The sequence below is a fragment of the Neltuma alba genome, unplaced genomic scaffold, assembly GCF_004799145.2.
Source record: "Neltuma alba isolate B1F8T4 unplaced genomic scaffold, ASM479914v2 tig00013364_pilon, whole genome shotgun sequence".
Lineage (NCBI taxonomy): Eukaryota > Viridiplantae > Streptophyta > Magnoliopsida > Fabales > Fabaceae > Neltuma > Neltuma alba.
The window spans coordinates 1-21,334 of record NW_021637629.1 but is presented as its reverse complement, the minus strand read 5'-3'; the positions used below and the strand labels follow the sequence as shown (position 1 = coordinate 21,334).

The following is a 21,334-nucleotide window of genomic DNA, read 5'->3' as shown; positions in this document are numbered from 1 at the left end:
ACTAAAACAACAACCACATCAATCATAAAATAAAAGATAGCGTTTATATACATTTTTTTTTTAATATAATATATCGATGACACTAATTGTCACCAACGATCCTAATAGATTACTTTATTAATAAAAAATTGCGTCAACTAGATAGATATTCCACTTACTAAACTATGGCTATTTTATTGGCATTGTCAGATTAAATTGGGAAAACCGCAAAACATATCATCAAAATTGTAAAATTACAAGTCACGTTATAATTGTATAGATTTTGATGATAATAGGATAGTAAATGGTAACAAATTTTTTATAAAATACCTGATTTACAATTTCACAATTTCATGTTTTTTTTTGTTTGCCATTTTTTCAATTAAATTTGATTTAATTTTTAACATATTAATGAAAATATTCTATAAACTGTACTTTGTCTCTTATATTTATACTCTTCCGGTCCTTAATATAAGACCTATAACTAATTTGATTAGATTAAGAAAGTTAAGTAAGTTAGTAATTATAAGAAAAGTGACACATTTTTCCTCAAATACCATAATCATCTTTCTTAATACCCCTCTCCCTCTTCTACTTGATTATGGTTTAGGGAATATCCATAGGGATAATTTAGAGAAAACTGATAAATATGAGAAATGGGTCTTATATTTAGGACTAAAACCAACTCAAGAATTGAGTCTTATATTAAGGACCGGAGGAGTATATTTTTTAAAATTGTATTTGTAATATTACACATATTAAAAATTTCATTAAATAATAATTCTAGCTAATACACATAATTAATAAAGGTATTTTAGAAAAGACATAATTATTGGAAAAAAGACAGAAAAATGCTATCTTACTTCATAATTACCAGAATATCTGCTAAATTTGTAAAATGCCATTCTGGTCACATGAGACCAAATTGGCATTACTATATCAAATGAAAAGACCAAATTGCTCTTCCTTTTAAATATTGTTTTTAAAGTATCACAGCCCCACTGGCCGGTCGGTTGCCGGAGCTCCGGCACTGCAGTCACCGAAGCTCCAGCGACTGCAGACAATGGTCATCTATCTGAGCTCCGTCAGTCGAAAATTTTTTTTAAAATTTTACAACTCATTATAACGGTTAACAACTTTTGTGACACTATTAACAACTTCAGTGTAACTTAACAACAGGTATTTTGAAAAATTCAACAAGTTCCAGCAGCCAGAAATAAATTTTTGGGAATTTTTACAACTTCAGCATAACAGTTAACAACTTTTGTAACACTATTAACAACTTCAGTATAGGATCACACAACAGGTTTTTGGGAAATTCAATAATTGGACGTCGGAGCTCTAGCGGTCAGAAACAATTTTCTTGAAAATTTTTACAACTTCACTATAATGGTTAACAACTTTTGTAACGCTATTAACAACTTTAGTATAGCAGTTAACAACAGGTTTTCTGGGAAATTCAACAAACTCCGATGTCCGGAAATAATTTTTTTGAAAATTTTACAACTTCAGTAAACGGTTAACAACTTTTGTAACGTTATTAACAACTTCAGTATAGTAATTAACAACAGGTTTTTTGATAAATTCAGCAATTGGTCGCCGAAGCTCCGGTATTTTTTTAAAATTTTTTACAATTTTAGTATAACAGTTAACACTTTTGTAATACTATTAACAACTTTAGTATAACGGTAAACAGATTTTTGGAGAAATTCAACAATTGTCATTGGAGCTCCGACGGCCGGAAACAATTTTTTTGAAAATTTTTACAACTTCAGTATAATGATTAACAATTTTTGTAACTCTATTAACAACTTAGTATAGCGGTTAACAACGGGTTTTTGGAAAATTCAACAATTGGTCACTAGAGCTTCGGCGACTGGAAACAAATTTTTTTTAAAATATTTATAATTTCATATATTGGTTAACAATTTTTATAATGTTATTAACAATTTCAGTATAGCAGTTAACAGTAGTTTTTCAAAAATTCAAAAAGTAACATTTTTACAACTTCAATAATATCGTTAACAAGTTCTGTAACTCTATCAACAACTTTAGTATAGCATTTAAACAACAGTTTTCTTAAAAATTCGAAAAAAATGGCATTTTTATAACTTTAACAACTACTTTTTTTGAAAATTTTTACAATTTTAGTATAATGGTTAACAACTTTTGTATATCTATTAACAACTTTGATATAACAGTTAACAACAAGTTTTTGAGTTTGTTAACGGCAATACTGAAGTTGTAAAAATGTTATGTTTTGAATATTCCAAAAACTGTTGTTAACTGCTATACTGAAATGTTAATAACGTTACAAAAATTGTTAATGTTATACTAAAATTATAAAAATTTCAAAAAATTATTACTGGACACCGGAGCTTGTTGAATTTTTCAAAAAAACCTGTTGTTAATTGCTATACTAAATTGTTAATATGTTACAAAAGTTATTAACCGTTATAGTGAAGTTATAAAAATTTTCAAGAAAATTGTTTCCGACCGCCGGAGCTTCGGTGTCCAATTATTGAATTTTTCCAAAACCCTGTTGTTAATCGCTATATTGAAATCGTTAATAGCGTTACAAAAGTTGTTAACTGTTATACTGAAGTTGTAAAAATTTTCAAACAAATTATTTCCGGACACCGGAGTTTGTTGAATTTCCCAAAAAACCTGTTGTTAACTACTATACTAAAGTTGTTAATAGTGTTACAAAAGTTGTTAACCGTTATATTGAAATTGTAAAAATTTTCAAGAAAATTGTTTCCGACCGTCGGAGCTCCGGCGTCCAATTATTGAATTTCCCCAAAAACCTGTTGTTAACCGCTATACTGAAGTTGTTAATAGCGTTACAAAAGTTGTTAACTGTTATACTGAAGTTGTAAAAATTTTCAAAAAATTTATTTCCAGCCGCCGAAACTTGTTGAATTTTTCAGAAAACCTGTTGTTAACTGTTACACTGAAGTTGTTAATAGCGTCACAAAAGTTGTTAACCGTTATACTGAAGTTGTAAAAATTTTCAAAAGAAAATTTTCTGACTGACGGAGCTCCGGTGACCAATTGTCGACCGGTTGTCGAGCTCCGACGACCGGCTGGCCAGTGGGGCTGTGATACTTTAAAAACAATATTTAAAAGGAAGGGCAATTTGGTCTTTTCATTTGATATAATAATGCCAATTTGCAAATTTAGCGGATGTTCTAGTCATTATGAAGTTAAGATAGCATTTTTCTGTCTTTTTTCCTAATCTATTTGTTATAAATAATTAATTTAATAATTTTTTTAACATATTCAAGTTAGCCAAGTAGCCATAGTGAGCAAACAATTAATAAGGAACTGATGAAGAAGCTTACACAATACATTGTGATGACATAATCATTCGATAACACCTTTTATACAACATCATCAGTGGAATTCGTGTACAACACAAGGGATTTTAACATTTAATTAGAGGATTTTATTTTGGTTTTGATTCCTAAAATTTGAAATTAGTGGTTTTGATTTCTGAAATTTGATATTATTTTGGTTCTGGCTCTTAAAATTTTAAATGACTAATTTTAATCCTTGAAATTTGATTTCATTTTGATTGGACTTAAGATTTTTTGTTCTTAAAAACAAAGATTTAAACCAAAACAAGATAAAATTTTAAGGACTAAAATCATCTGTTTTAAATTTCAGAAAAAAAATTAAAATGAGGTTAATAATTATTTTGGGCGAATCTTGTGCTCTCATATATATTTAGAGGAAGAGGATGATTTTTTTTTGGGACGAATAAAAAGATGATGAATTTAAACAATTAAGAGTGATAATGATAATGGCCTGTGTGTGAAAACATTTAAAAAATGTTTATAAACATATTTTATGTTAGATAAGATAAAATTTGTCTCATATATTTACCTCCTATTTTATAAATTATAATTAAAAAATTATTTATAAACTATTTTAAACGTACCTAAATAATAATGGCGGAAGAGTAGGGTGGCGATGGTGCAAGTAACACGTGGGAGGGAGGGACGGTCGTCTCGTGTGTCACGCAATACCAAGAAACTTACCCTGCAATGCATGCATGGTGATTGGCCAATTGGTAGGAGCCTCCCTGTCTTAACTGAAATACTATGTTGGTTACCCCACCTTCGCTTCGCCTGACTCTTTCAAACCTGCAGGTCCAAGGATCCTTCTCGAATCTTTTTCAGTATATTCCCACCCCTTCACCATTTTTCGTGAAAGTGAAAAACTCTCTCCTTATTTCCCCCCAGTTTTGGATGCGAGAACTTGAGGCAGGGCTTCCGGCCTGCTCAGATTAAAGGCGGTAGCTTGAACGACTCTTCATAAATAATACTCATCCGGTTTTTAATATAAGACCCATTTAACTAATTTGATTAGATTAAGAAAGTTAAGTAAGTTAGTTAATTATAAAAAATGTGACATGTTTTTTCCTAAAACACCATACTCATCTTTCTTAATACCTCTCTCCTTCTTCTACTTGATTATGGTTGAGGGAGCATTAGAGAAAATTGATAAATATGAGAAATGAGTCTTATATTTAAGACTAAAACCAACCAACAATTGGGTCTTATATTAAGGACCGGAGGAGTACTATCTTCTATTCTTAATATAAGAACAAGTTAATTAATTTGAATAGGTTAAAAAAATAAATTAACTTAGTACATATATATATTTTTTAATTAAATCTTTAATCTTGATCTACTAATATTATTAACCCTTACATAGAGGCTAAAAATGCTAATAGAATAAAGTTATAGGAGCTAATATTGTTAAAAGATAAAATTAAATGATTTAGTTAAGGGGAAAAAAACACATGAGTACCAAACCAAAAATTAAGAGAAAGTATAGATACTTTTAATATGGTTTTATTTTCAGAGAATAATAATAATTTGACAAGGCTTTTATCTGTTGGATTTGATCCTTGACCTTGGAACACTAGAGCGGTTGGCAAAGTAAACTAAAATATTTAGGATAAATAAAAATCAAAACATTATTTAGGATAAATAAATTTTATTTCCATATTAATATTTTAGATGTTTTGACTTGGAAGTAGTATGTAATAGCCTAAAATTCAATGTTCTTTGTAGTATACATTTCGGGTTTGATCATGCCTAGCAAGCAGCAAGCATCTCGCTTGCTTGATTTTTGTTCGAAATTCAATACTACTTCTGGTCCTAATTATGAGAGTTAGTTGACTAATTTGAAGAGATTAAGGAAAAAAGTTAAGTTAGTTATTTGTAATAAATAGGTGTTATCTTTCCTAAAATATCCTTATCAATTAAGTACATTGGCTAAAACTACAATTATTAGAAGGATCGTCTTGGAAAAAATTGCGTAAATTTAAGAGACAAAATGGATTGAGATTTTATATTTAGGACCAAAATAAAAATTAAACAAGATCTTATATTAAGGACTGGAAGTAGTATTATTTTTTGGGCTTGTGCGAAAATCAATATACCTAATGACAGAAAAGAAAAACCTAACACAAGAAGGCAGAAATGAGCTGGAACATGCGAATGATTTAATACTTTATGAAAATTTTAATCATTCTATATTTTTGTTGGCAAAAAAAATCATTTCATATTTTTGTGAACTTCCTATTAAAACATTCTAAGCTTGGAAAAAAGTCAACAAATGTTATTTAATTTTTTTAAGAATAAAATTTATTACCAAACTTTATGAGACTCATTACTATTATTAGATTCTGATAATAAGGACAGCAAATTTAAGAAAAGTGATAATATAAAAATAATTTTAGACTATTTTAAGGACTTACTAGTAATGGCATGTCGGCAAAAAATGACATTTTTTCCAAAAATTGTCATAAAAGTGATATACTATATTTTATATTTTATTATGTAATTCATCAAATATGAAAATTTGTTCCCAAAAAATTTTATATACAAAAAACATCAGTATTTTGTGAAAATTTTTTTGCCAACCAGTACTTTTCAACTTTTATACACAAAATATTAATGTTAAGATTTATAGCTTTCTTACCAATAAAATTTTCAATCTTGGTTTTTTTTGGCCGATAAAAGCAGGTTTCAGAGAGTTGGGTCTGAAAGCTTATTAAGTCAAAACATGTTTTTAGACTCAAATAGTACTTACAAAAATATTTATATATTGCCTACTAAAAAGATTTTCATACCAGTAATAAAATGATACTCCCTTCGGTCCTAAATATAAGATTATAAGAGCTAGTTGATTAATTTAAGTAGATTAAGAAAATAAGTTAGGTTAGTTATTTATAATAAATAAATGTTGTCTTTCTTAAAATATTCTTACTAATCAAGTTTATTAGTTAGAACCACTATTATTAAAAGGACTATCTTGAAAAAAATAGATAAATATGAGAGACAAAGTAAATTGAGGTTTTATATTTATAACCAAAATAAAAATTAAATAAGATCTTATATTAAGTATTCAAAATATTATTATAAGAGCGAACTCCTTATTAATTAAATCCACTTTGTTGGCACCAAATCACATTTGTTTTAGATGCAAAGTAAAAGAGCAAAACCCTATGCAATATATATATTTTATTGGGCGTTGGCAATATATATAAATATATATATTTATATACATATTTATGGTACTGTAGCTCTGCATAGCCACGTTTCTGTTCCTCAAATCCTCTCTGTAAAAAGCGAATTTGATTTTGTAATTTTTGCCATCAATCTTCGCTTCGTCGTCATCATCACCATCTCTCTCCTCTCTGCTTTTCTCTCCAACAATATGGTTCGCCGTCACAAGACCTCACCAACCAAAAAGTGCAGGCCTATAAAATAGCACAGCGCCATCAGTTTCTGAGCCTCATGGGTGCGTAGGATAAGCCTGCCAGCGCATGTTAGCATCCACGACTTCTCTCATGCTTGGAGTCCTCTGTAGTACCCGCCCGAAGCCTTGGATCCTCAACTCTCTCTCTTCATTCCTTCACGGCTCCGCCGCTCACCACCATCATAACCACCCCGCTCGACTACCTCCCACCTCCTTTCATTTCGGCGCCGACGCCGATGCCTCTCGTCGGCGCCATCACTCCAGCGCCTGTAAGCTCGATGGTGGCGGCGCCGCTTCCGTATGGCACGTCATATTGCCGTCTGGCGGCACTGCGGGGTTTCGGAGCGATCTTCGTCGCGCTCTGATGCTTCACCAGGAGTTGAAAGGGGAGGGGTCTTGGAATGCAGCCTGGGACGCACGCCCTGCCAGGTGGCTTCACCGTCCAGACTCGGCCTGGCTTCTCTTCGGCGTTTGCGCCTGTCTCGCGCCGCCTCTTTGGCTTGAAACCAATCCGGAAGCTCCGTCCTCGGACGAGAAAATCGAAGATGGTGAATTGAAGGACGCCGGCAGCGACAAAGTAGATGAAGTCTCTTCCGATTACAGAGTCACAGGTTCCTTATCCCTGGCTTTCCTGTTTTGTTCTCCTTCAAAACTTCAAATATTTAGTTCGATGTGTTTATGTCATGGGTAAACATTTCTTGGCAATGATTTTCAAATAATGCTACTCACGTACCTAGAATTCGCATTGAAGGCTTATCGAATCATCTGTGGACGATGACGCTAGTTTGACTGGGAGTTCTGTCACATGCAAAAGAGTTCTGTGTTTGTCTGTTCTTTGTTTTTTGATCAAGATTTTGAGTGATTGAATGCATTACTCTCTAGAAATCTTTTTAATGTGCTGTTTTCTGGTGACGACGATAATTTCTTCTTAAAGGAGTTCACAGTTTTTTTCAATATTTGATCAAAGGTTGAATTATCTTGCCTTGTTGTTCTGTAACTATAATCAAGGCTACAAAGAATGTTTGAAATCGCTCGATCAGATGATGATGCGTTTTTGTGACAAGGCTGGGAAGATAGTGTTGTCTTACACTCGGAAAGGTTCCTTTTATAGCTCCAACGATAAAATTTTATGATTATTTTTTTCCCCTCAAACTGTTTTTCCTTGAATTGATTTTCCTTTTGGGGGCTAAAAATTGCTCGCGAAGGTCTGTTGAGCGCTAACAACCGATTCTGCTGCTTTTGAACGTATTGCAGTCACAATTGCACGCGTATAGGTCTATAAGCATAACTCCATAAGCACAGCTGTCTGATCTTGGTTATAACAAATATGCCAATAGCCTTATTTTTCGCCAGAGCTTGACTTTGCGAATCATTGGGTGGATTTAGCTTTTGATTATGATACTAATTGTTCAAATTGATGAAATGCGTCTGGTGTAGGGGTGCTTGCCGATGGTCGATGCCTATTCAGAGCGATAGTTCATGGAGCTTGCTTAAGAAATGGGGAAGAAGCGCCTGATGAGAATCGCCAGAGAGAACTTGCTGATGAACTAAGGCTCAGGTGAGATCGTTATGCATGAGACAGAACAAAACGGCAGTCCTATTTGCTTAACAATCTTTTTGTAACCTCATGTTATTGTGCTAGGTTGTGGATGAACTTCTTAAAAGACGCGAGGAAACAGAATGGTAATATTTGTAATATGTGACATTTTACTGGTTCACGTGCTTTGTTGGGAATATGTGATTAATTGACTCTGATATGCATAGGTTTATTGAGGGGGATTTTGATGCGTATGTGAAGAGAATTCAGCAGCCATACGTATGGGGTGGGGAACCGGAACTGCTGATGGCTTCTCACGTTTTGAAGTGAGTTCTAGATTATGTTTCTTTACACTGACTTGAGGTTCGTTGTTGATGTCCATTTAAATTTGGTCACAGGTACTATATGTAGATATTAATCACCCGTTTAACAAGATATAACGGTTGGCGTTGCTCCTTCCAATTTGTGAGACATGATATTTCGTATCTTTATTGGTAAAAAAATAAATAAATAAATAAAATTGTGAGCTTGTGAAGTACTTGCATTGTCACCCACCTTTATGACGCTTCAAATGCTATTTATTTTGATTTTCAATTTGGTAATCCAAGCTTACAGACCTATGCACATCGCGGATGCTTAAAATCCAGATAGATATAGACATATAGTTGAACCTTTGTACAATTGTGAAATCAAATTCTAGAGCTTAACTTGTGTAAATGCTATTGTATTAATACCAAATCTAGGACCATATGAACTTTCTTGTCGATTGCAAGTTTAGCACCTTTATGTTTTTCAGTCTCCATTGCTCTTTTCTGACGAACTCCATCTAACTTTTCAGGACACCGATCTCGGTCTTCATGAGGGACAGAAACTCTGGTGATTTGGCAAATATAGCAAATTATGGTGAAGAGTATAGGAAGGAGAAGGAGAGTCCCATCAATGTGCTATTTCATGGGTATGGTCACTACGACATACTCGAGACCTTATCAAACCAAAATTGCCTGAACATAAACGCGTAGGAGTTGGTTACATTAGGATCTCATTTACCTTAATCATACTGTTAAGAATTGTCTGGGGAAGAGCTTGTTTCTGCCTAGAAGTGGCTCGGTAAATCTTGAAGCCTTTTAAACTTCAGTTTCTGCTTTAGGAACTTCAATTTTATTCAAGCAATAGGCTTGTGCAAATTTTGAAGTTGCTTAGTTTTTTTCTTTTTTCCCTTAGAAGTTCAGTATAGACACAACAATGAGAATAATCATAATAATAAGTTTTGTGGTAATAATGGTGATCCAGGATTTGTGTTTGGTATTTTCGGGGCATCACTGATTCTCTGACCCGGCTTTTCTCTCTTCCATGGGCACCACGTCCATGTTATTCTCAAAAATTTGGTTATTATGCTTTTGGTCAGTAAGGAATTGGATTATTCATTCTTTTTGTTACTTCACTTTCTCCTCTTGGGTAGTGAAGAACAGAGGGCATGTTATGCAATTTGCTTAGCGCTAGGCTGTGTAGCGTGGGTCCACATTCTCAGCAGGAGTTGGAATATTGTACAAATGTATATTTGGTGATTTTTCCTTCCTATGGATGGATCATATTCTTTTAATGATTAATAGATTTGGGGAATGACACAAGTTACCCTTACTAGGGCTTCATTCTCTCCCATACTAAAGGAAGATTTTGTTCTAATTCTCAGCTTTTTAAAAATGAAACACTTTTTTAACAGGTTTTCGATTTGTTACTTTAATTTCTACCGGCATAATCGTACTCATTTTCTTTCTTCTTGTCCTTCTTTACTCTCTGCTTTGTAACTTGAGACTTGTTTATTAATGAGAATTGATCATTTTATCAAATAGTAATAATAATAATGATAATGAAAATGAAACACTTGACAGGTTAGCGAAATGCTTCATGTTCTTGGGATGACTATGAGGTTGTAGCATGCAATCTATTTGTCAATCTTCATCTATGCTATTGCCATTATTATTACATACATCTCCATCGTTAGCGTCGCTTTTATCATCTCTATTTCAGTAACATGTATATCGTGTATCTTGGTATGAAATTTCATGAGTCAGTAAAGTGGTGATTTTTTTAATGTATAAACTAACCTAATGGCTAATGTGCACATAATTTCTTCATTGATTCTACTCTTAACATGTTTGCAGTAGTACGCACCTTGACATATTTAATGTTACACTAAAATTAAACTTACTGCATAAAATGAAAATTTCCTGGCATGGAAGTTCTGTACCTGCCCTTTGAATCAAATACTGAACATGAGAGCAGAGACAAAAAGCACATGTTGGTAGGTGTAGGAAGGTTCGTTTTTCTTTTTGGTTCAAAGTGAAAAAAGAAAAACGATGCAACTTACTTTGTTCTTATCTTTGATGAACTGGAGAATATATTCTACATCGAATTTCACATTGCATGCTTACAGACGCAGCATGCCTTGAGTATCCAAGGCCATATTGATACCTATTGATATCAAGCCTGGCTCAAATGTATCCAAAAAAAACGAAACGAAACCTATAATAAAGGACGAAGTTTATTAAAGGATTTTTTTTTTTTTTGGCTTTGAAAATGCTTTTAATTACGTAACGAGAACAACGAAGAGGGAATCACAACAAAAGCGTAAAGGAAGGAAAACACAAAGCAGTAAAAAAGGCAGAGAAACAAAAAAGAGTAGGTCAAACTAAATTAGCCTATTCCTTCTCGGTCCCGGTTGATCTCAGGCGAACAGGTGTTGGAAAGATCCTCAAAGAAGCATCCAGGATTAGCCACATCACGAGCTAAGAAATAAACCGAAGAAGGTGATGTTGAAGGGACCACCTTCCTGCGAACAACTTTAAACTTTCGCAGTTTTGAGACTTGAGAGTGAGGCTTCAAATCAATTTAGACTTAAAATCTATTGTCCAAGATCAAGGTTTTGATTAAATTTCTTTAGCAGATTCTACGTCTTTGATCCTAAATATAAGAGCTAATTGACTAATTTAAATAAATTAAAAAAGCAAGTTAAGTTAGTTATTTATAATAAATGTATGTTGTCTTTTCTAAAATATCGTTGATGATCAAGTTTATTAGTTAAAACTATCATTAGAAGGATTATCTTAAAAAAAAATGAATAAATATGAGAGACAGAATAGATTAAGGTATTATATTTAAGATAAAAGTAAAAGTTAAATAAGGTTTTATATTAAGTATAAGTCAGTATTTGCGATATCAAGAAAGGAGAATACAGTGAATCCCAGTTGTATCAAAAAATACGGTGAATCCCAGTACAGTACCGCTGGAAGAACAAATCAAGCAAACCTTCTGGGCTTGAACTTTAGGCTTCATAGATCCATCTTCATCTTCAGCTGTACAAGGGATTACTATGAAGATCCCAAAATCAACGCACTCAGTATCCCAATAATTCGAAATCCATGCACTAAGATGAACTTTGAATTTGGGTGATGTGATTGTCTTTTTTGAGGGCCTAAAGTATCAAGAAATACCCTTCTCACACAATGTAATGAAGAAAAGCAAGTAATCTCCAGATTACAGATGGATCCAACAAGTCTATCTCATAATGCATTGCATCTCATGATCCCAATTTACCACTTTTCCGGGTAATTTTGTTGCCTCGCGGAACTAGCTCAATCAAACCAAACTGATCTACTAAAGACTGAAAATCTACCTCACTAGGGTATAAAAAGAGCGGATAAGTTTGTCAAGAGGATGAATTTGGATCTTTTACAGTCCAGACAAGAGGGAAAATAATGCATCTCTTTTTCCCATTTGATTTATTCATCAGCAGATATGAGCTGCGGTGACCGGAACGACCAACCCGACTTTCGAATTGTCACCGAAATCATATCGCTAACTGCAACGTGTCCCTCACTTTTTCACCGGCGGCTCTCTGTGCACCGGAGAGACCGGCCGGAGAACAAGTCAGCCTTTTCTGTTACCGGTTTCTTATCTCGTTGTGTTATGTCGTGGCGGGAAATGATAAAAAGCAACGAGACACCATCTATCACGAGACATTGAAAAGTATTAATCAAAGATAATAATACTTTTTTATACTATTTTTTTTCTTAATATAAAATTTTATTTGATTTTTATTTTGATTTTAAATATAAAAATTTAATTTAATTTATTTTTTATATATATATATATTTTTAAAATAATTTTTTTAATAATTATAATTTTAATTAAGACACTTATTATTAACGATATTTTAAAAAAAATAATATTTATTTATCATAAATAACTAATTTAATTTCTGTTATAAATAGAGTTCGTACTATTATAATTTATAGGGTATGGATTTTCACTTCAACTTTGCATTATTTATTTTATGCGTAAAGGCACTCAGGCACGCATCGATCGAGAACCAGAGTGAAGAAGAACAACTGCTCTGGATGTGTTTACGGTGATGGCGCTCGATGTTGCAGCCTTTGAAAGCATTTGTCCTTCTCGATTCATCACCTTCACAATTCCCGATCCTACTTGTGCTGATTCACTGCTCCGAGTTGCTGTTCTGGACTCCCCGGTTCCAGCTTCTGAGTCACCCCTTGTTGTTGCAATGTTCGTCCCTGAAGCCCGCGAAAGTGATTGGATCTTCTCTACTGAATGGGGTCATCTCCAGCTGCTCTTTAGCTCTCCTGGTGTATCTCGCCTCATTTTGCTGGGAAACCAATTCAAAGAGGGTGATTCATCACCAACTATTTATCACCGTCCGCTAGAATCTTCGTCGCATCGGAAGGAGCTTGAAGCATGCTCAAAACCTCTTCTACTTGCCTTGTCTCCCAAATACTTGTTTAAAAACGGCATTCCGGAGGTACCTATTTTGAGTTATGAAGATAATTTGGTTTCTAGTGTGGTAATACATAAATGTGCGGGTTGTGTTGTTGGTGAAATGTTGGTTGAAGATGTTGAAATTGAAAGCGAGAATAGGTTGGGTGGTTGTTATAAACGGGAATTTCGGAGGCGTTTGAGGTTCAAGAGGATGCCTAATTTGATTCAGACTGAAATTCTTATTGTTCCTGATGCAAAAGATTTTCATTCGACAGGTGTAAGGATTGGAGGGGTAAAGTTTGTGCCTGATCTTCGGGTTTTGGTACACCCTTACTTGGCTCCAACGGTGGCAAGCCTATCTTTGATCAGTGAATATATAGAAGGACGAATTCAGCTTGGGTTTAGACCAAAAGCTTTATGTCTTGGGGTTGGAGGTGGGGCTTTACATTCTTTCTTGAGAAACCAATTGGACTTTGAGGTCACGGGTGTGGATGCTGATAAGGAAGTTTTGAAGGTTGCAAAACGGTATTTTGGATTAGAAGATAGCGAGTTTATGCATGTTGTTGTTGGAGACGCCATTAAATTTGTGAAGAAACTTTCACATCAGGCGAATTGGCATCCTATGTGCTCTTCTGCCACTTGTGAGCAACATGGTCATTGTCATTTTCCTGATGGTGAAGATGTCAACAATAAATTCGATGTCATCATGGTTGATCTAGATTCAAGTGATGTAAGGAGTGGTATAAGTGCCCCGCCAGTGGAATTTCTTAGGAAGAATGTTCTTCTGGCAGCCAAATCAGTTCTCTCTGAACTTGGAATTCTTTCTATAAATGTTATTTCTCCTAGTAGGTCCTTCTATTGCCAACTGGTACATCATTTTCAGGAACATTTTGCAGAACTGTATAAGATAGATGTGGGAAATGGTGAAAATTTTGTAATTATTGCATCAGTATCACCCCATGTGTTTTCTGTTGGGGACTGCAATAACTCTTTTCTTATGAGACTGAAATCAGTTATCCCAGAAGCTTACATAAATTCCATAACAAAGATATCTGATTAATTCCAACTCGGCTAGCCAAATGCATTTTCAGGATTTCAATTGGACTCTCTTTCTTCTCTAGAAGACTGATGATTGATTGAAGGTGTGTTTACACTTTTATGAAATGATACAATTCCAAGATTCCTTCTTCGTGCCTATTTTCTCCTCCAGTGAGATCCACCTTAAAAGAGTTGAGCGAATACTGGAATGAAGGATCATTTCCTTGAAAAAGCAGCTTTGCCTCTTTGTAGAGATCTAGTTGCTTTGATGAGGTATTCACATCGTCTTAGACTGTGAACTTCAGCTGATTGGATAATTGTACCCTATAGATTTAACATTGAAAAAGCTGCTCAGATGATCATGTTTAAATTTTGACATTGAAGATAATTGATAATTCTCAAGGTAACATTTACTGACATGTATCGGACCAAAATGCTTTTAGTTGCAACACGTTGCATTTGCTGTAATTTTATGGTCAAAACTTAATTAGAACTAATGTGAGTGGAGTATTTCTCCTCACTGTTTTTCTTGAACTCCTGGATTTGTTGACTATGCCACGTTTTCTCGCTGAAGTTAGTCAAAAACTAGCTATGCTACATATTCTTCAGGCTTGGTCTAGATCCTGAACTAAGTCAAAACTTGAAATATGACCACCTTATGTTGGACATGTGCTCCTCTTTAGTTTTTGCGCTGATGGTGTGCCTGCGCATGGACGCCATTCAGTGATGATTTTTGATTGGATTTCCGTAGTTTTAAAATTGCTGATAATATGCTTGATTCATGAATTTTGAAAAATCTGACCTTTCATCTTTACATGATCTAAGTTGAAGTTCCTTAAATTTTGACCTTGTACCCTCGTGCATGCACATACACTCCCTAGAAGAGTTGTGCGTTTGGCAACTAGCTTGCCAGGGAGCAAAAGAGTTGTTGTATTTTTTAATTGGCACACGGTTCTTCCTTGTTAAATTATTTCCAGGGTAAATTAGAAAGAATAAAGAGCTTTATTTGATAAGGGAACAGGTTCAAGGGAGGTTGAAATGGTCCTTTGTTTTGAAATCTCATTTTGCTTGATCCGATTCAGTTTCTGTATCTTTCTTGACAGCAGAAGGAGATAAGTCAAATTTAGTAAAAGCTCTCACTTCACTTATTTTGGTCCCTGCTTCATTCTCAATTCTAATCTGTCGTTTTCTTTTTTGTATTGGCTTTTCATATATATAACAAACAATTTTTTTGTTGTTTCATTTCCTTAACCTCCTCAACTACTTCCTTGAGGAAACAATTCAACATGGAAAAAAAATGATTTTTGCAAAAGAATGTATAGTTTAAGTAGCTGATTCCTGCCTAAGTTGATTTCCGATCTTTCTTGTCATGGGCTTGATGTCAAATGGCAGATGCTTGAGATCTTACTGATGGAAGAGATGCACTATGATGAATTGGAAACAAAGACACCAACGTAGCCAAACCCTGCAATAAAGAAGGCAAGAGATTGCAGGAAGAGGTATATGAAGTACTGGTTCTTCCCAAAGGCTAGGTCGTAGCATCCACAGATGAACAGGTAGGCCCCAAAGGCAAGTTCGAGCAGATAGATTCTGATTGTAATCATCATGAAAGAAGAAAAGGTGAAAAAAAAAAAATGCTAGTTGTATAACTTATGTGTGAGTTGTTTGCACGATGATTATCATCTTGATGGCTTCATTTTTTTTTTTTTGGGAAAAAAATGGAGCGATATTACATGAAATTTATTGAACAGTGGACTTTTACTATGTTGATAGGAGCTAATGACATATTCATTCTTAACCTTCTAGGAACCTATCCAGTTATAACGAATGATAGATTAACAAAGTAGATTTCTTCTCCTTGTATAAGGAACTCTTAATTACAGATCACTTTGAGGGTTACGCCTTCTGCTGAACAGAAGGGAAACTTGCGGGTCGGCTCCAATGGCGCTGTCTAATTTCTACTATGAATAGCAGTTTTGTCCACTAGACTACGGAATTTATTTTGTAAATTTTGCTATATATCAAGCACTACTTGATCAATTACAGTTCCACTGAAATGTAAAAATGTATATAAATATGGTGCTGAGAATTCCATTTTGCTGAAGTAAAATTATGGAATCTCATGGTAGCGCCCTCTTCTTTTCTCCCGTTTTCTCCTTTAAATTACATATGCTAAGGGAGACTTGGAAAAGTCTAATTGGTTGAGAAAATTCTGGTCCATGCTGTTTCTCCCATAGTAAAGAATCCCAGTGTCGTATATGGTTATGTTATTTGTATATTAGAGTTTGAGTATTCTGTTATACACACTATTGATTGGGTCGAGCTATATATACGTTGGTGTCTCTTATTTCTTCAGAAATTTTTCCGAAGTTTACTTATTTAGATTTCAAAATGCTGCTATCCCAGGAAAAGAGGAAAGAAACATACCTTTCAATAATTGTGACACGTTGCTTCTTTGGTGCTTCTCCTCCTGATTTTGTTTTAAGAGCATCTCCCAATTTCTCAGTGACCACCCATTCATTTGCTGTCCCTGCCTCCAGCAAACCTATGAGCGTTGCCTTGGTCCGATGCATTGACATGACATTTTCAAATAGAACCCAGAATACCAATAGGTGGAGTGATCTGCACCCCGTAATTGTGGAAAGTTAGGAATGAACTAATTAGTAAAGGCAAAATTTCTGTGCAAGAAAAAGGGAAAAAAACGAGGGCGCACTGCTATAGGGATCTGCTATCAAGTTCTTGGTAAAAACATATCAAGTGGATATTATTTACGGCTTAGAACTTTATATATGGATCTTTGAAAGAAGTTCTTCCACGTATGATAATTATATTGAAGAATCTTATCTGTGACTGTTGAGGAAATTGCACCTCACATTTGTATTATAAAGTTTGAGCATTCGTTGACCAAAAGAGGAAGGAAAAAAAAAAAACAGTTTGAACAGTCACTGTTAAATCAACTTTAAAGAGTAGAGGAAACAAGTCAGATAATTTTGACCTTGGAGTTCCTGCAGCATTAAGCAGAGTAATGATGGAAGGTATATATACAGCACCCCACTTGGGAACTTCCACTTCAGGAACAAGAGCAGTTGCAGGAAGAACAACACAGTAAAACACAAATGTGACCACATGAGCTATGATCTTCCTGACAAAGAAAAAGCTATATATCACATAGAGCTTCTTCCACATTGACACTTTCTGCAAAATATGATAAACATAGAATTAGTAGTGACGGGTAAATGTTGAATGTCCTTATCAAGGTCCTCTGGAGGTAGTTATAAAAGAAATTGAGATTAATACCTCGTTTCTTATGATTTCCATTGCCGTTTTCCTAAAGAGATTAGCTGGCCCACAGGACCATCGGTGTTGTTGATAACGGTAAGCTTTGAATGTACTTGGCAATTCATTTTTCACCTGAATTTATTGACGAAATTATGAGTTCAAGCAAAATGTCAAGTGAAAGTTTCTTATTCAAATCACTGTGACCATCTTAATTTATTAAATCATCTGAGATAAAATATCATATATTGCATGAAAAATTCTTGGGTAGATATAATTGGCATATCCAACAAATTATGAAGAAACATGCATGTTAGAGAGAGGTGTGCCCTCTAAGAGTACCTAACATGTTTCATATTTATTCATAATCGATTTGCTCTGTTTTCCTTTTGTTGATCTATCCAAAAGGTATTTGATTTGATTTGGCTTCAGACTGAGTTTCGATTGACTATGCTGAACTGGATAGAAAATCATTCTTAAGTCAATTAAGAGACATGAACATGCCATATGTGGGGTGTTTATGATTAGCTTGATTTATCTATTTCTTTGAATAGGTTCATCAGAAGGTTTTTCAATTGACTAAACCAAAACTCACAAACTAGCTCATAGTTTATGATACCTGAAGATCACCAAGGTACAAAAACTTCCAGCCATTGAGACTGGCTCGGACAGCCAAGTCCATGTCTTCCACAGTGGTTCTGTCCTTCCATCCTCCAGCCTCGTTCAATGCAGAAACCCTCCAGACACCAGCTGTGCCTGAATATGCACGCAGCATTTGGTAATGCAGAATGGATCATGGAGTGAAGCAGTTGTGAGAAGATAAGAAGAATGATTTACCATTGAAGCCAAAGAAAGCGTAGGTAGAGGATCCAACTTCTTGCTCAACTTTGAAATGGTAATCTAGTGACATCTCTTGCATTCTTGTCATTAAGCATTCATCAGCATTTACTGCAATACAATAGGAGAGAACATTACTATTCCATGATATGCTTCCAATAATTGTCTTTAGTTTTAGGCCAGCTAGAATTTTCTCATGTTGTCTGTTTGTTGGTGTTCAAGTGGTCAGCCACAAGACAAGTGTTGTAATTATATTTTTTATTATATCAGTAAATAAAATTCCTGGGATTGAGGCTGGCTTTATATTGCATAGAAAGCCCAAGACTCGTGCAAGTGAACTCATACTTTATGGGGAAATGGGGAAATTATTGGGTTAAGGTAAATCTAATGTTGAATCTTTTGGATGTGGTGTCGAATATATTTATATATGTTCTCTTGTAGTTCAATGAAGTAAAAGGCTTAAGACAATTAATATCTTAGAGACTTAATAGCATGGGATGCTAAGTGGGCTGGTTTTTCGACCTCACAAGAGATAGAGTTCTCCATCCCACTTAGATAACCCATTGCAATATCTCTAATGATGCTACTAGAAACTCGATACCGAAAGTCCAGCGTGCTTGGATGAGAGCAAGTTGAGGGTTGTGAATGAGAAAGGGAACGGTTTGGAGGAGGAAATTAGGGTGAGGTTGGAAGTCGGCATCAAAGATGGCGACGTAGTCACAGAGATGGACGTAAGGATGCTTCATTCCTTCCTTGAGAGCTCCTGCTTTGTAGCCTCTTCTGTTCTCTCTGATCTCATACTTTATGTTTATCCCTTTGCTCTCCCATCTCTTGCACTCCGTCAACACCATTTCCTGTCATTTTATTTTACTTTCAGAAATTGGACTTTTCAGAATACTAATACAAATGCAAGGAATAGAGAGGACCTTGATAAGAGGATCAGTGGAGTCATCCAGAACTTGAATGATAATCCTATCAGACGGCCATGAGAGCCCACAGGCTGCTCCTATTGACAGTTTGTACACCTGCACGCTCCCCATGGACCAACCACTCATCATCATGAATGCCAATTCTTACTCTTTTTCTAATTATCACTCCCTTTATTTTTTTTTTTCACAAGAGACAATTAATCGAATCAAAATTGGTTAAAATTAATTAGAGGGGAAAAAATATAAAAAGCTGATTGGAGGAGAGAATGAGCAGCAAAAAATATGAGAGAGAATAAGTGGAAAAAAAAGATGAGAGAGGTACCTAATAAATTGAGGGTAATATACTAAAAAAAATGTGTAAGATTTAGACAGCTCTAAAGTGTAGCTCATAAAAAAAAATACGCGTATTACTTGTTATCTGATACTATAATCAATTCCTGACTTTCCCCAAGGGGATTAAATTTCTTCTACTTAATCTTTTTAATACTCTTCTGATCCTATTAATAGCCGGGCACAGAGAGAGAGAGAGAGATTTTTTTTTTGTACTTAATATGAATCACCTCATTTAATTTATCATATAAATGTACAATATGGATAACTCCAAATTTATTATTCTTTCTTTCTTGAACTTTCCATTAAAGCATTTATATTAAATAAGAATAAAGTTAAAAAATTATTAAAATTTAATACCGAGTTAACGAGGTTTAAGACTTTTCTTAATTATGATAAAAATACGTTCAAAATGTTCTATAAAAAAGGTAACTTGCTTAGTTGGTTGCATCATTAATGATTAATTATGTTAAGCGCACATATGATGAGTGATCTTATATATGAGAAGCACTACGTATATATGTCTATACCTCAATCTCATTGTACATAGGAATTTGAACGAGAACCGTTGGGTAAGTGGAGCTTCCAAGCTCAACATCGTCGTCATGCTTGAGAGGCTCCCACTTGTAACGCTTCTTAGGATTGCTCACTCCAAACAACCTCACCAGCACTATCACCATTCCCATGTACACTCTCTCCACAAACAGCATCACCGACATGGCGAGGCACACCCACACCATCATCTTCAACCCCGGAACCATCACTGCAACCCTAGTTTGCTCCCACCTCGTCATCCCCATTAACAGTGTTGATGCAACTGATGATGAATCCATTCCAGACATGAATACAAACAGTGTATATATATAGATGTTAGTGTCTGGGATGGATGCGGCTATATATGTGGCTTTGGGTTTCGAAAAATATAAATGCTGATATATGCAGGTTTGCCTCTGAAATGAATCCTACTGATTGATTCTTTGGAGTCACGTCAAGCTAATATGGCATGAGGTTGATGATGAAGCAAATGAAGCTAAACTGAACTGAAATGGTTCTTGCTTCTCAAGCTCTCTCTCTCTGGTTTGAGATGGTATATTATGAACAACAATGTGTAGTGAAGGGATGTGTATACATATACATACATACATACATATATATATATATATATATATATATATGTGCATCTGGGGGAGAGGAGGGAGGAGGACGAGTCAAACTCAAACCAGTAGTAGGAAAGTGTCACATTCCAGCAGCTCTTCAACTGAATCAACCAGAGATGCCATCATTATTAATCATTAATATTATATATATAATCAACTGTTAAAACACTTGACGAACTCGTTAACAATTTGTGCTTATCCATTCATTTCATATCAATAAATTGAATTCAAAGCAGGAGATCATTAAATCATGGATTAGTGCAATAATACTACACTATAGTGGTGCGTATTACGTTATTTGATCGTCAACTTGAAGTACTTTGAATCATATTAATTAAAAGCATCCACTTTTGCAATCCTAATTAGTGCTGCTAAGAGCCGCCCGCAAAAAGCACGCTTGCAACTGCACCAAGAAAACTTTATAATCCTCTTCCTCTTCTTTTTTTTTTGGTAAAAAGTAAAAGTAAAAATGCATCCAGTATCATAACCTTTTCTATGATATATCTAAACCGTAATATCATTTTCTTAATATATCCAGCACCTCGAAAATAATATTAGGGTGTTAAATATACCATGATAATAAAATTAGGATGTTGGATGCACAATAAAAAATTAATTAGAATATTGAATATACCTAAAAAATAATATCAAGATGATACTCCTCCGGTCCTTATATAAGACCCATTTAACTAGTTTGATTA

At 34.5% G+C, this 21,334-nt stretch overlaps 3 protein-coding genes across 6 annotated transcripts; 2 read left to right on the top strand and 1 right to left on the bottom strand.

Moving 5' to 3' along the window:
* Positions 1-6,683: 6,683 nt before the first annotated feature.
* Positions 6,684-9,916, top strand: LOC114736727 (uncharacterized). The gene is made up of 5 exons (XM_028924594.1): positions 6,684-7,367; positions 8,194-8,313; positions 8,397-8,439; positions 8,521-8,619; positions 9,132-9,916. The coding sequence occupies exons 1-5, from the start codon at positions 6,824-6,826 to the stop codon at positions 9,310-9,312; spliced, it is 987 nt and encodes a 328-aa protein (XP_028780427.1). The 5' UTR covers positions 6,684-6,823; the 3' UTR covers positions 9,313-9,916.
* Positions 9,917-12,635: 2,719 nt separating this feature from the next.
* Positions 12,636-15,578, top strand: LOC114736729 (eEF1A lysine and N-terminal methyltransferase-like). 3 transcript variants are annotated; one of them, XM_028924598.1, is made up of 2 exons: positions 12,636-14,377; positions 15,497-15,578. In XM_028924598.1, the coding sequence occupies exon 1, from the start codon at positions 12,705-12,707 to the stop codon at positions 14,124-14,126; it is 1,422 nt and encodes a 473-aa protein (XP_028780431.1). In that variant the 5' UTR covers positions 12,636-12,704; the 3' UTR covers positions 14,127-14,377; positions 15,497-15,578. The 3 variants fall into 3 exon arrangements, with proteins under 3 accessions (XP_028780431.1, XP_028780432.1, XP_028780433.1); XM_028924599.1 differs by having other exon boundaries at positions 12,636-14,507; positions 15,497-15,577; XM_028924600.1 differs by having other exon boundaries at positions 12,636-14,208; positions 15,497-15,564.
* LOC114736728 (glucomannan 4-beta-mannosyltransferase 9-like) lies at positions 15,176-20,366 on the bottom strand. Of its 2 annotated transcripts, none has more exons than XM_028924596.1 (9): positions 20,007-20,366; positions 19,144-19,242; positions 18,819-19,071; positions 18,218-18,328; positions 18,000-18,136; positions 17,402-17,515; positions 17,007-17,299; positions 16,532-16,732; positions 15,176-15,694 (listed from the first exon to the last, which is right to left on the bottom strand). In XM_028924596.1, the coding sequence occupies exons 1-9, from the start codon at positions 20,316-20,318 to the stop codon at positions 15,529-15,531; spliced, it is 1,686 nt and encodes a 561-aa protein (XP_028780429.1). In that variant the 5' UTR covers positions 20,319-20,366; the 3' UTR covers positions 15,176-15,528. The 2 variants fall into 2 exon arrangements, with proteins under 2 accessions (XP_028780429.1, XP_028780428.1); XM_028924595.1 differs by having other exon boundaries at positions 16,532-16,726; positions 17,100-17,299.
* Between the last annotated feature and the right edge of the window lie 968 nt (positions 20,367-21,334).

Bases quoted from the DNA above. Each gene is read 5' to 3' on its own strand.
- LOC114736727 (XM_028924594.1), top strand. From the start codon at position 6,824: ATGTTAGCATCCACGACTTCTCTCATGCTTGGAGTCCTCTGTAGTACC. The intron at 8,314-8,396 runs GGTGAGATCGTT...TGTTATTGTGCT, and splicing joins TGCTGATGAACTAAGGCTCA to AGGTTGTGGATGAACTTCTT. The intron at 8,620-9,131 runs GTGAGTTCTAGA...CTAACTTTTCAG, and splicing joins ATGGCTTCTCACGTTTTGAA to GACACCGATCTCGGTCTTCA.
- LOC114736729 (XM_028924598.1), top strand. From the start codon at position 12,705: ATGGCGCTCGATGTTGCAGCCTTTGAAAGCATTTGTCCTTCTCGATTC.
- LOC114736728 (XM_028924596.1), bottom strand. From the start codon at position 20,318: ATGTCTGGAATGGATTCATCATCAGTTGCATCAACACTGTTAATGGGG. The intron at 17,516-17,999 runs GTATCATAAACT...CAATAAATTCAG, and splicing joins TGTACCTTGGTGATCTTCAG to GTGAAAAATGAATTGCCAAG. The intron at 16,733-17,006 runs AACGAATGCTCA...CACAATTACGGG, and splicing joins TTTTCCTTCCTCTTTTGGTC to GTGCAGATCACTCCACCTAT.